At 40.4% G+C, this 12,470-nt stretch overlaps 1 protein-coding gene across 7 annotated transcripts in view; it reads right to left on the reverse strand.

The window, feature by feature from the left end:
• LOC141156754 (flavin-containing monooxygenase 3-like) overlaps positions 1–12,470 on the reverse strand; it is a 252,205-nt gene that overhangs the window by 12,155 nt on the left and 227,580 nt on the right. For all 7 annotated transcript variants that reach the window (XM_073643106.1, XM_073643110.1, XM_073643109.1 and 4 more), the window contains 2 exons: positions 3,344–3,486; positions 1,781–1,977 (listed from right to left, as the gene is read on the reverse strand). In XM_073643106.1, the coding sequence (XP_073499207.1) occupies positions 1,781–1,977; positions 3,344–3,486 (340 nt within the window). The remainder of the gene's footprint in view (positions 1–1,780; positions 1,978–3,343; positions 3,487–12,470) is intronic.

Genomic DNA, 12,470 nt, shown 5'->3' on the forward strand with positions numbered 1-12,470 from the left:
TGTGTGACTTTGACAAAGGTCAAATTGTGATGGCTAGATGACTAGGCCATATTATCTTCTAAATGGCAGGACTAATGGGGTGTTACAGATATGCAATGCTTAGTATCTATCAAAATTAAGACCTGTTTATTTTATTTTGCTGTTATATGTGTAGCAGAGGCGAGAGCCTTTAAGAGAACTCTTATATGATGCTTCAAAGATGGAGAGAGACTGCCATCTGCTGGCCAGACACAGTCAAGCGGAACCAAGATATACAAGAGAAGTTGAAGAGAGAGCAGATTTAGATGCTGGACCCGATCAGGTGACTTCCAGGAAGGAGTTCCTGGAGATAAGAGGCCAGCGCCCCAAGCCTGAGCAGTTTTTGGCGCCAAGCATCAGAGAGGAGGAGACGTGTTCTCTGCATGCTGAGAAGCCCCGTGTGGCAGGCCTAAGCCAGAGGTCTGTGAGGTGCCACAGCCGGGCGCCGGTGGATGAGCTCCAGATCCCTCACAGATGTGACCCGAGTGCTGTGCCTGCTGAGGAGACTCGGAGCCTGCTTGCGGTGCTGAGTGAGTTCGCGGAGCCAGACGTCACTCGCCCACAGACGAGGTCTGGACCCCCCTATCCAAGGCTTGAGAGATTGCCTCTAACAGCAAAGAAGAGAGGAGTTGAGAGACTGCTGAGCCAGGAAAGTCACGCCAGTGAAAGCAGAGGAGCTGCATATGTGAACAGGGCTGTCACTTCTACTGTTCACTCACGGTACCGGGGCTAATTGGGTTTAGGTACTCAGGTTGGGAGGGGAACGGTTGGGGTTAAAGGAGCTCAATGTGATCTAATTGAATTTGTCCGGAAAAGACTTTTGGCCTAGCGGGAATAACCGGTGACCCCCGCTAGGGCCATATGCAGAGTTAAAGAACTCACGTGGTGTTTCCCATGACTGAGGGCACCACATTACTTTGAGAGACTTCGTATCTTGCTAATATTTCAAATTACTGTTCATTACCCTTGTTGCCAATCCCTTGTTCAGAATACCTGTTATATATATATAAACTGTTTATATTCATCTCTGACTGTTCTCGCCTTGTGTCTCTGTGCGTTGCATTCCGGCACCTGCATTACATATGCACCTTGTATGTTCAAATTGATTTTTGGAAGAACCGGTCATTGAGTGATTTTTCCCACCGTTCTTGATGAGAAGGGCGTGGAGAAGTCATACCCTCCTGATTCATGAAGAGGTGCTTGCCTCTTAATGAATCAGGAGCGTCTTATGAGTGGTGTGTGCTTCTGTGCACTATGCCAGGAATCTTACACCAGTCTCTGATTAAAGTAATATTTCTGGTGTAAGGAACCCCACAGCTCATCATGAATTAGACAAGCCGTGGCATCACACCAATGCCATTCCTCCTTCACGCCCCGGCTCTACCCAACTCTGGTAAAAATGCTTTGATGAGTTGAGGCCTCAGCAGGATAAAACTGAAAGTAAATATCCACCTTATATCAAAGCTAAAAGACTCAAGAGTTTTTGCATGCTGTGTTATTGCTGAGTTCAATGTAAAACACTATGTAGTAAGGTCAAGACCCTTAGTTAAATATAATGTAATTCAGGACTATGCCTAGGGGACTGGGGTCTCAACATTTGGAAAATTATTATCCAATCACTATAAAAATATAAAAGAAATTTGAATTCTGGACCTATTTTGGTAAATAGAAAAAGCAATTCAAGAATGGATATGCACTATCCATATTAAGTGTGCACAGAAGGGGATAAACTCCTTTTATATCATCATATCCTTTCATTTACCCCTCTGGTTGTATGTTGTACAATTCATGGTTAAAGTGATCATTCATATATTTCTTTAGCATCCATCGAGACACAGGTGCTGGCAACATATTTTTGATCCAGGTTTGGTAACGACATACGAATCGCAAATCAAAAGGAAGTCCTCCTTTTCCAAGACGTGGGAAAACCCACACTCCTTGTCTGGAACTGAGATATACCTGTGAAAATATAAAATGGGATAGGTCAAATATAGTAATGTCAACTAAACTATGAGCTATTGGTAATAGTGCAATGTCAGTCTTTTCAACCCAAGTGTGCTCCTTATAACACAAATGTATCAAGGTAATTTACAGGAAACACATCTTGCAAATAAAGGCGCCAAAAAGGAACACACGGAGTGGCAGTGACTCATCAATTTGTCAGTATCAATAAAGCTGATCAGAGAGGGAAAAGAGAAAAATTTTGGAAAAAAGAAGAAAAGACCAAGCAATAAGAGAAAAAAGAAAGCAAAAAAAATTATTGTGTCAAAGAAAAAATTGTATTGTGAGAAAAAATAAAATAAATATATGTGGAAAAAATAAAAAAATATAAAAAAATAAAATGATGTACAATAAAAAATTATATTGCGGCACCATGTTAGCTAGAGAAATCGATGTAAATACTTTTATGTAAAAAAATGCACAAAGGCTCCTTCTTCAGGCAGGTATGCAAATTAATTACTTTAATTAATTTGTAAACCTACCTGAAGGATCCTCTGTACTCTGAAAGCTTGAAAACATACTTTTATTGGCTAACCAGAAACATTATCACTCCTACAATACTTTGCCATTTTTGGGCATAAAATTAAGAACCAGTGTGGTCTCAGAAGTGTGACTGTGATAGTGCGTCGGAACGCAGTAAGTCACATGAGGACACGTGTTGTTTCATAGATGAATGAGAAAGAACAGATAAATATAAATCTATGTAGAGTGTTTTAGCAACAAATAGTAACAAATTTCCTCCCCGATGAGCTTTATTGATACTGATAAATTGATGAGTCACTGGCACTCCATGTGTTCCTTTTTGGCGCCTTTTATTTGGATGTACTACTTATAAAGTCTGTTACTGTGAAGCTACATACTTTTGTATGAGGTTATATCCTGATGAAGAAGTCTGAAGACTTCAAAACATGTTGATAATAATATTGCAGCAAGACTACTTTGTATCCTGTATCCTTCTTATGCATATCCATCAACAGAGCAGACGGCCCACCTATTATTTCTATCCTCCCTGTTTTAGGAGTATTGATTCTTCACCTTTGTCCCATAGTCAACCTCATCGCTTACCAGAATGTAGCAACTGGCAGTCCAGAATGGATGTGCTTAGCTTCAGTCACATCTCCCAATCTAAAGAACTCATGGCTGTAACACCACACCAACCTGCCAGTCAGGGCGCCCCCAATTAAAATAATGAGCCATGTCCCTCTTATATGGTTTGTCACAGTTTCACACCAGAGATTCAGTGCTAAAAAGGTCCTCTAACATTATTGTTAAAAAAATAAATCCTGAATTCTAAATTAGTTTATTATAGCGGAGTGAAATATACCTGTGAGGCTTTTGTGCATAACTCTGTTGAGATATCAACTCCGGTGTTACCCATTCCAATTATTAAAACTTGTTTCCCATCAAACTCATTAGGCCTCTTGTATTCTCGGCAATGCAGTATTTGCCCTCTAAATTTTTCAATACCTTAAAAAAAAACACAAGATAAGTAGGTTTTCAATACCTTAAAAAAACACAAGATAAGTAGGTAAACTGAAAATTGTATTCATAGCATACATAATATTCATAACATACATACTGTATGCACATACTGTGCATATGATGACAATATTACTGAGTATTACTCACAGTAAACAATGCGAATTCACAAATATGCTATAGTGTTGACATTTAGAATATATTTTCCATCAAAAAATTATTCTAAAATGTTTAAAAGGAATCTGTCAACAGTTTTACGCTTCTGAATCTCAGAGCAGGGTGCCTGATTCCATTGGTATGTCACTTACTTGGCTCCCTGTTGTAGTTCTGATAATATCCCTGTTTTATCTACTAAATATTTCTATAATAAGAACTATCCAACAATGCCTTCACCACTGATTGCCAACATTGTGCCTACACTGTTCATAGACCGAAAGCTGCCAATCAATGGTTGGGGGCTAGGATCAACAAAGCTCAAGTATATTGAGGACTAGTGTTATGCACCTGTCAGAGGTTCTGGGCTTATCTCCACTCTCTTCCTGTATGATGCTCTACATCAGGCATGCCTCAGTGATTTCCTATCCCCAGTTTACAGGATGTTTTTTATTTGCTTACTGGTCAAAGATATTTGTACACTAGTTTTTCTGTTTTAAATTGTTTGAAGTTTGCAAGCACATGACTTCAAACTCTTAGGAAGTTAATGGCACTAAGGTACATGAGTATACTGTGCCTCTGTGTCCCTCAAATATACAGTAATATGAGATTAAAATTGTGCCATGGTCCCTTATGGTAAATTCAGTGATTCTGGGGGTGTAGAGTAAATTCTAAAAGTGTCACATGGTGGCAAACAGATTGTACATGGACCAGTATTCACATGTCCCATTGTACAGGTCTTGAAATCACATTGGTGCACAGTGCCATCACCTTGGGTTTTGCAGAGCCCGTATCATAATAAAAAATATATGCAAAGTGCACTATGAATACCTGTTGTTTAACTATGATAAAATCTATGTAATGCGACAAAGTTTTGATAGTTTTCTACTAGCACATGATTAAGCTTCGTTGACATCATTAATTAAATGAATCATGTCACTTGGGATAGTGGTTCTAAGGAAAAAGTTTGTTTAGTTATGTTAAGTCATGCGTAAGGACTTATCTGTCTGAGATGCCTAGGCCAGAGACACGGGCTCTGGATTTTTAATGTACAGTACAGACCAAAAGTTTGAACACACCTTCTCATTTAAAGATTTTTCTGTATTTTCATGACTATGAAAATTGTACATTCACACTGAAGGCATCAAAACTATGAATTAACACATGTGGAATTATATACTTAACAAAAAAGTATGAAACAACTGAAAATATGTCTTATAATCTAGGTTCTTCAAAGTAGGCACCTTTTGCTTTGATGACTGCTTTGCACGCTCTTGGCATTCTCTTGATGAGCTTCAAGAGGTAGTCACCGGAAATGGTTTTCACTTCACATGTGTGCCCTGTCAGGTTTAATAAGTGGGATTTCTTGCCTTATAAATAGGGTTGGGACCATCAGTTGTGTTATGCAGAAGTCTGGTGGATACACAGCTGATAGTCCTACTGAATAGACTGTTAGAGTTTGTATTATGGCAAGAAAAAAGCAGCTAAGAAAAGAAAAACAAATGGCCATCATTACTTTAAGAAATGAAGGTCAGTCAGTCCGAAAAATTGGGAAAACTTTGAAAGTGTCCCCAAGTGCAGTTGCAAAAACCATCAAGCGCTACAAAGAAACTGGCTCACATGAGGACCGCCCCAGGAAAGGAAGACCAAGAGTCACCTCTGCTTCTGAGGATAAGTTTATCGGAGTCACCAGCCTCAGAAATCGCAGATTAACAGCAGCTCAGATTAGAGACCAGGTCAATGTCACACAGAGTTCTAGCAGCAGACACATCTCTTCAACAACTGTTAAGAGGAGACTTTGTGCAGCAGGCCTTCATGGTAAAATAGCTGCTAGGAAGCCACTGCTAAGGACAGGCAACAAGCAGAAGAGACTTGTTTGGGCTAAAGAACACAAGGAATGGACATTAGACCAGTGGAAATCTGTGCTTTGGTCTGATGAGTCCAAATTTGAGATCTTTGGTTCCAACCACCGTGTCTTTGTGCGACACAGAAAAGGTGAACGGATGGACTCTACATGCCTGGTTACCACCGTGAAGCATTAAGGAGGAGGTGTGATGGTGTGGGGGTGCTTTGCTGGTGACACTGTTGGGGATTTATTCAAAATTGAAGGCATACTGAACCAGCATGGCTACTACAGCATCTTGCAGCATCATGCTATTCCATCCGGTTTGCATTTAGTTGCACCATCATTTATTTTTCAACAGGACAATGACCCCAAACACACCTCCAGGCTGTTTAAGGGCTATTTGACCAAGAAGGAGAGTGATGGGGTGCTACGCCAGATGACCTGGCCTTCACAGTCATCAGACCTGAACCCAATCGAGATGGTTTGGGGTGAGCTGGACCACAGAGTGAAGGCAAAAGGGCCAACAAGTGCTAAGCATCTCTGGGAACTCCTTCAAGATTGTTGGAAGACCATTTCCGGTGACTACCTCTTGAAGCTCATCAAGAGAATGCCAAGAGTGTGCAAAGCAGTCATCAAAGCAAAAGGTGGCTACTTTGAAGAACCTAGAATATAAGACATATTTTCAGTTGTTTCACACTTTTTTGTTAAGTATATAATTCCACATGTGTTAATTCATAGTTTTGATGCCTTCAGTGTGAATGTACAATATTCATAGTCAAGAAAATCAACTAGATGATTTTTAAGAATTTCTTCTTACTGCTGTAATTTTATTTTTTGGTTTAAAATTCAGATATTCAATGTTTGCCAGTGACATAACTATAGTCCGATTGTCCCTCTCCTGGCTCTTTCCTGAAATAATATCCCCGTTTGTGGTTCCCATCATATAATAATGTCTCTCATTTTAGACTCTTGAATTTGTAATGTTCCTTGTCCTGGACCCCTTACTGTAATAATGTCCTGCACCCTGGCCTCTTTCTGTAACAAAGTCTCTCATCCTGGTATAATGCCCCCCATCCTAGGGCCCTTTCTGTTATATTCTCCCCCAACCTTTAACAATGTCATCCATCCTGATATACTATTCCCCATGCTGGACCCCTTCCTGGTATAATGACCCCCATACTGGGACCCTTCCTGGTGTTATGTCCTCCATCCTGGTATACTATTCCTCATCATGGGCCACTTCCTGGTATAATGATCCCTATTCTAGTATACTACCCCCCATCCTGAGCCCCTTGTTTAATGGCCCCCATCCTGGGCCACTTCCTTGTATAATGCCCATTATCCCAGGCCCCTTGTACAATATTCCTCTTCTTGGTATAATGATCCCCAACCTGGTATAATGCTCCCCATCCTGGCTCCCTTCCTTGTATAACCCCTTCACGACATCCGCCGTACATGTATGACATCATGGCAGGTGCGTTCCTGCAAACTGCCATACATGTACAGCGAGATGATTGCCTTGGCTCACTCACAGAGCTGGCGTGATCATCAGCAGGCATCAGCTGTATATCATAGCTGACACCCTGCAGAAACACCTACAATCAGTGCTAGCGCTGATAGTGGGCATTTAACCCCTCTGATGCCGCTGTCAATAGCGACAGAGCTCCCTCTCTGCTTGTGATAGCATTGTGTCGATGGTCTCCATGATGACCCTGGGCCGAAAGATGGCCAAGGGGTCATCCAGGTACGAAGGCCTGTAAGTTCTCATTGAGAGCAGGAGCTGTCACGCCTCTTGCCTGTGTGCAATTCATTGATCCAATAACCTGTAATGCAAAAGTAATGCAGATTATAAGATCAGGGAAAGGAAAGTTCATGTTCCATGGACAGACTAGGTAACAAAGTAAAAAAAGGAACATTTTTTTTTAAATATAAAAACAATAAATAAATAAATATATATATATATATATATATATATATATATATATATATATATATATATATATTTACAGTGGTGTACTAGACCAAAATATCTTTTTTAATAAATTTGCAAAAATTTCTACATTTCTGTTTTTTTCAGTCAAGATGGGGTGCAGAGTGTACTTTAATAAGAAAAAAATGAACTTTTTAGAATTTACCAAATGGCTGCAATGAAACAAAGAGTGAAAAATTTAAAGAGGTCTGAATACTTTCCGTACCCACTGTATTAATGTAAAAACAAAAACAAACAAATAAAGTATACATATTTGTTATCCTAAATTATGTGATCTATAAAACTGTCACACTATTTTATGCCTTTAGTGAACACTATAAAAAAAGTGACAAAAACTATGCTGAACAAAAAGTGGAATAAAACGAGATAAAAAAGTTGAATATAAATTAAAATCGTATAGTTCAAAATATCTAGTCCTGCAAAAAACAAGCCAATATACAGCAATGTCAGCGGAAAAATAAAAAATCTATAGCTCTCAGAATATAGTGATGCAAAACCAATTTTTTTTCCCCCAAAATTTTTTTTATTGTGTAACAGTGGAAAAACATTAAAAAATTTCTAAATATATTGCATCTCCGCATCCAGAATGATCCGATCTATAAAACTGTACAGCTAGTTAATACCTTCAGTGAACAATTTAAAAATAAATAAAAAACTATGCTTTTTCATCATACCGCCAAACTAAAATAATAATAAAACACGATCAAACAGTCAAGTGTAAATAAAAATGTAATCTCTGAAAATGTCATCTTGTCCCTCAAAAAACAAGCTGCCAAATCGCTCTGTCAGCAGAGAAATAAAAAAAGTATAGCTCTCGGAATATAGCAATGCAAAAACAATTCTTTTTTTTTTAACTGGTTCAGGACCGCCCACTGTACATAAACGTCGGCGATGCCTGGGCTCTGTGCAGCGCCGACATTTAAAAACGGTGGGTTTTTCCGCAGCGCTCAGGACCCCCAGGGTCCTACAAGTGCTGCGGTTCCGGTGCAGAGCGATAGCTCTGACATGTGACATCATGGGGATCTGATTGGATCAGGTCCCCATGATGTTAACCCCTTCCTATCTTCTAGATGCCGCTATCCATAGCGATCGCGGCATTTAAAAGATAGTGACAGCCGGTGGTCGGTGATCGGGACCCCCACATACCTTAACCGCGAGGGGATCCCGGTGCTGTGACCTCTGACCTCATCGAGACCTGATTGGCTCAGGTCTCGATGATGTCAGCATCACACCAGCCAATCAGAGAGATCACTAGGGAAGTTTGTTTTAGCAACAAACTTTCCCGGGCGATCTGCCTGATAAATACACTGTTTCTCCTCAGATCTCAGTGAGAGAGCAGAGGAGAAACAGTGTGACAAGAGTAAGAAAGTAAGAGTTAGGCTAAAGTTAGGCTTAGCCTTAGGGTTAGTCAGTCCTGTCAGTCAGTCCTGTCAGTCAGTCCTGTCAGTCCCGTCAGTCAGTCCCGTCAGTCAGTCCGGTCTGGTCAGTCCAGTCCAGTCCGGTCAGTCCAGTCCGGTCTGGTCAGTCCGGTCAGTCCAGTCCAGTCCAGTCAGTCCAGTCCGGTCAGTCCAGTCAGTCCAGTCCGGTCCAGTCCGGTCAGTCCAGTCTGGACAGTCCAGTTCGGTCCGGTCCAGTCCGGTCAGTCCAGTCAAAAAATATAAAAACAAATAAAATGGCCCGTCAGACTTATACTGCAGAGGAGGTGTATGCCCTGCTATGTTCTGACACTGATGACAGTGCAATCTCAGATGGAGATGTGGATTTTGAGGGCTTTTGTAGCGGCGACAGTAAGAGCTCAGAAATGAGCAGTGATTCTGGTCCATCCTCAAGCCCAAGGACCAGTACAACAATAGGGGCAAATAACGCTACTGGAGAAAAGTCTCCAAATCAGGGAACACTGCCCAGTACAAGCTCTGTCCCTGCTACTAGTGAATTGGCGCACGCCAGTGTACAAGGGGCTTTACCACTGGATATAACATTTCCAAGATGGGAAGCTTCGGATTCAGCTGCTCCATTCAGCCCTGATTTCAACGCCATTCCTGGTATAAATGTGGAGGTGGAAGATTTTGGACCAATTCATTTTTTTAATTTGTTTTTTTACAGACAGCTTGCTAGAGCATATTGTCGTGCAAACAAATTTATACACGTCCCAATTCATAAGCCAGAATCCCCGATCTTACTATGCTAGGGCAAATTTATGGACACCAACTAATGTCCTGGAAATAAAAATTTTTTTAGGACTTACATTTGCCATGGAGCTTGTTAAAAAACAGAGCATTTGATCCTACTGGTCTAACCACCCTGTTCAAGCCACCCCTATGTTTTCAGTCGTTCTTCCTAGGACCCGTTATGAAATGCTCATGAGGTTTTGGCATTTTAACGACAATAGTCAATGCCTGCCCAGAAATGCCCCAGAACATGACAGGTTATATAAAATTAGATCCATCATTGAAAATTTGTCAGAAAAAGTCTTAAGGCTCTACACCCCAACACAAAATATTTCTGTAGATGAGTCCCTTGTAAAATTCAAAGGAAGACTGCACCTCAAGAAATTTATCCCATCCTAAAGGGCAAGGTTTGGAATAAAGATCTATAAAATGTGCGAAAGTTCAACCGGATACACATCCGCTTTTTGCATATATGAGGGGAAAGATAGCCAACTAAACCCACCAGGATGCCCTACTTATCTGGGGACATCTGGAAAAATTGTTTGGTAGCTGATAAGTCCATTTTTTCAAAAGGGCTACAATCTATATGTGGACAATTATTACACCAGCATACCCCTATTTAAAATTCTGGTTGAACACAACATCGGAGCTTGTGGGACCATTTGTAAAAACAGTCAGTGGTTTCCACAACCATTTGTCAACCAAAAGTTCCAAAAGGGGCAGTCAGGGGCTGTACGCAACGGAGAGCTGCTTGCCCTGAAGTATAGGGATAAGAGGGATATTTTTTTCCTCAGCTCAATCCACACAGATGCCACAAGGGCCACTGTAGAACTAGGATCCACTACTCCGAAGCAAAAACCTGTGTCAGTCATTGACTACAACAAACACATGGGGGGTGTGGACCTTGCAGACCAGGTTCTACAGCCATACCAGGTATCAAGTAAGTCCTATACCTGGTATAAAAAGTTGGTTATTCATTTGTTTTAGGTGGCCACATACAATTCTTTTGTGTTGTACAAAAAAGCAGGAAATTCAGATCCTTTTCTTGATTATCAAGAAAAGGTAATTGAAAATCTTGTTTTTGAAAGTGTTAGCCCCGCTCATCCATTAGAATCTGAGGATGTGAAAAGACTCACTGAGCGACATTTTATTGCACTTATTCCAGCAACAGAAATGAGAAGGAACCCCCAGAAAAGATGTCGTGTATGTACTAATAGAGGAATGAGGCGTGATTCCCGCTACTATTGCCCACAACGCCCATCATTGCCAGCCTTATGCGTCACTGACTGCTTTAAAATCTTACACACAGAACCACGTTTTTAAACTGTAAAAATGTATCCCATTTTGTCATTCAAACATTTGGTTCATTTAGTGAATGACACATTCGTGTAGAGCTCACTTAATTTCCAGGGGTGGGGGTGGGGGGGGTTCTCCAGAATCTAAACCTTCCATTGCATGCTTGTTTCTGGAAATCATCCATTGAATTAAAATGCTCATTAAACCCATAGATGAATTCCCAGAGGGGTGTCATTTCCAAAATGGGGTCACTTCAGGGGGGATTCTTTAGTTCTGGTACTTAGAGGCTCTGAAAAGTGCCAGAACAGCAGAATCCCCCCTGAAGTGACCCCATTTTGGAAATGACACATCTCTGGGAATTCATCTATGGGTTTAGTGACCATTTACCTATCTACTTATTTTCCCACCACTAGATTAATTTATACAGAGGAGTAGATTGTAAAATGTGGTCACTTTTGTGGGTTTCCTCTGTTTAGGCACCTCAGGGGCTCTCCAAATGCAACATGGCATCCGCTATTGATTCCAGCCAATTTTCCATTCCAAAAGTCAAATGGCGCTCCTTACCTTCCGAGCCATGCTGTGCGCCCAAACAGTGGTTTTGCACCACATATGGGGTATCAGCGTGCTCAGGAGAAATTGCACAACACATTTTGGGGTCCATTTTTTCAGGCTGCCCTTGTGAAAATTAAAAAATATTGGGTCTAAGGTATTTTTTTGTGAAAAAAGTTAAATGTTCATTGTTTTCTTCCACATTCCAAAAATTCCTGTGAAGCACCTGAAGGGTTAATAAACTCCTTGGATGTGATTTTGAGCACCTTGAGGGGTGCAGTTTTTAGAATGGTATCACTTTTTGGTATTTTCTGTCATAAAGGCCCCTCAAAGTCACTTCAAATAAGATGTGGTCCCTAAAAAAATGTTTTTGTAAATTTTGTTGTAAAAATGAGAAATCGCTGGTCAACTTATAGCTCCCTAACAAAACAAAATTTTGGTTCCAAAATTGTGCTGATGTGAAGTAGACATGTGGGAAATGTTATTTATTAACTATTTTGAGTGACATATCTCTCTGATTTAAGGGCATGAAAATTCAAAGTTTGAAAATTGCAAAATTTTCAAAATTTTTGCCAAATTTCCAATTTTTTCACAAATAAACGCAAGTGATATCGAAGAAATTTTAGCCACTATCATGAAGTACAATATGTCACGAAAAAACAATCTCAGAATCAGGGGAATCCGTTGAAGCGTTCCAGAGTAATTACCTCATAAAGTGACAGTGGTCTGAATTGAAAAAATTGGCCCGGTCACAAAGGCAAAAACAGGCTCTGGCACGAAGTGGTTAAATTGTTTTTATTGTGGACAAGTGGAAAACATAAAAACACGACATAAAAATTTGATATTGCAGTAATCGTACTGACCCAAAGAATAAAACTATCATATCACTTTTTCCACATGCTGAGCGACATAAAAAAAAAACAATTATGAAATGCTGTTTTTTGTTCATTTTGCCTCTTAACCCCTTTAC

Source organism: Phyllobates terribilis, unplaced genomic scaffold (assembly GCF_046119375.1).
Source record: "Phyllobates terribilis strain yellow unplaced genomic scaffold, ASM4611937v1 Scaffold_8__6_contigs__length_399053987, whole genome shotgun sequence".
Taxonomy (NCBI): domain Eukaryota; kingdom Metazoa; phylum Chordata; class Amphibia; order Anura; family Dendrobatidae; genus Phyllobates; species Phyllobates terribilis.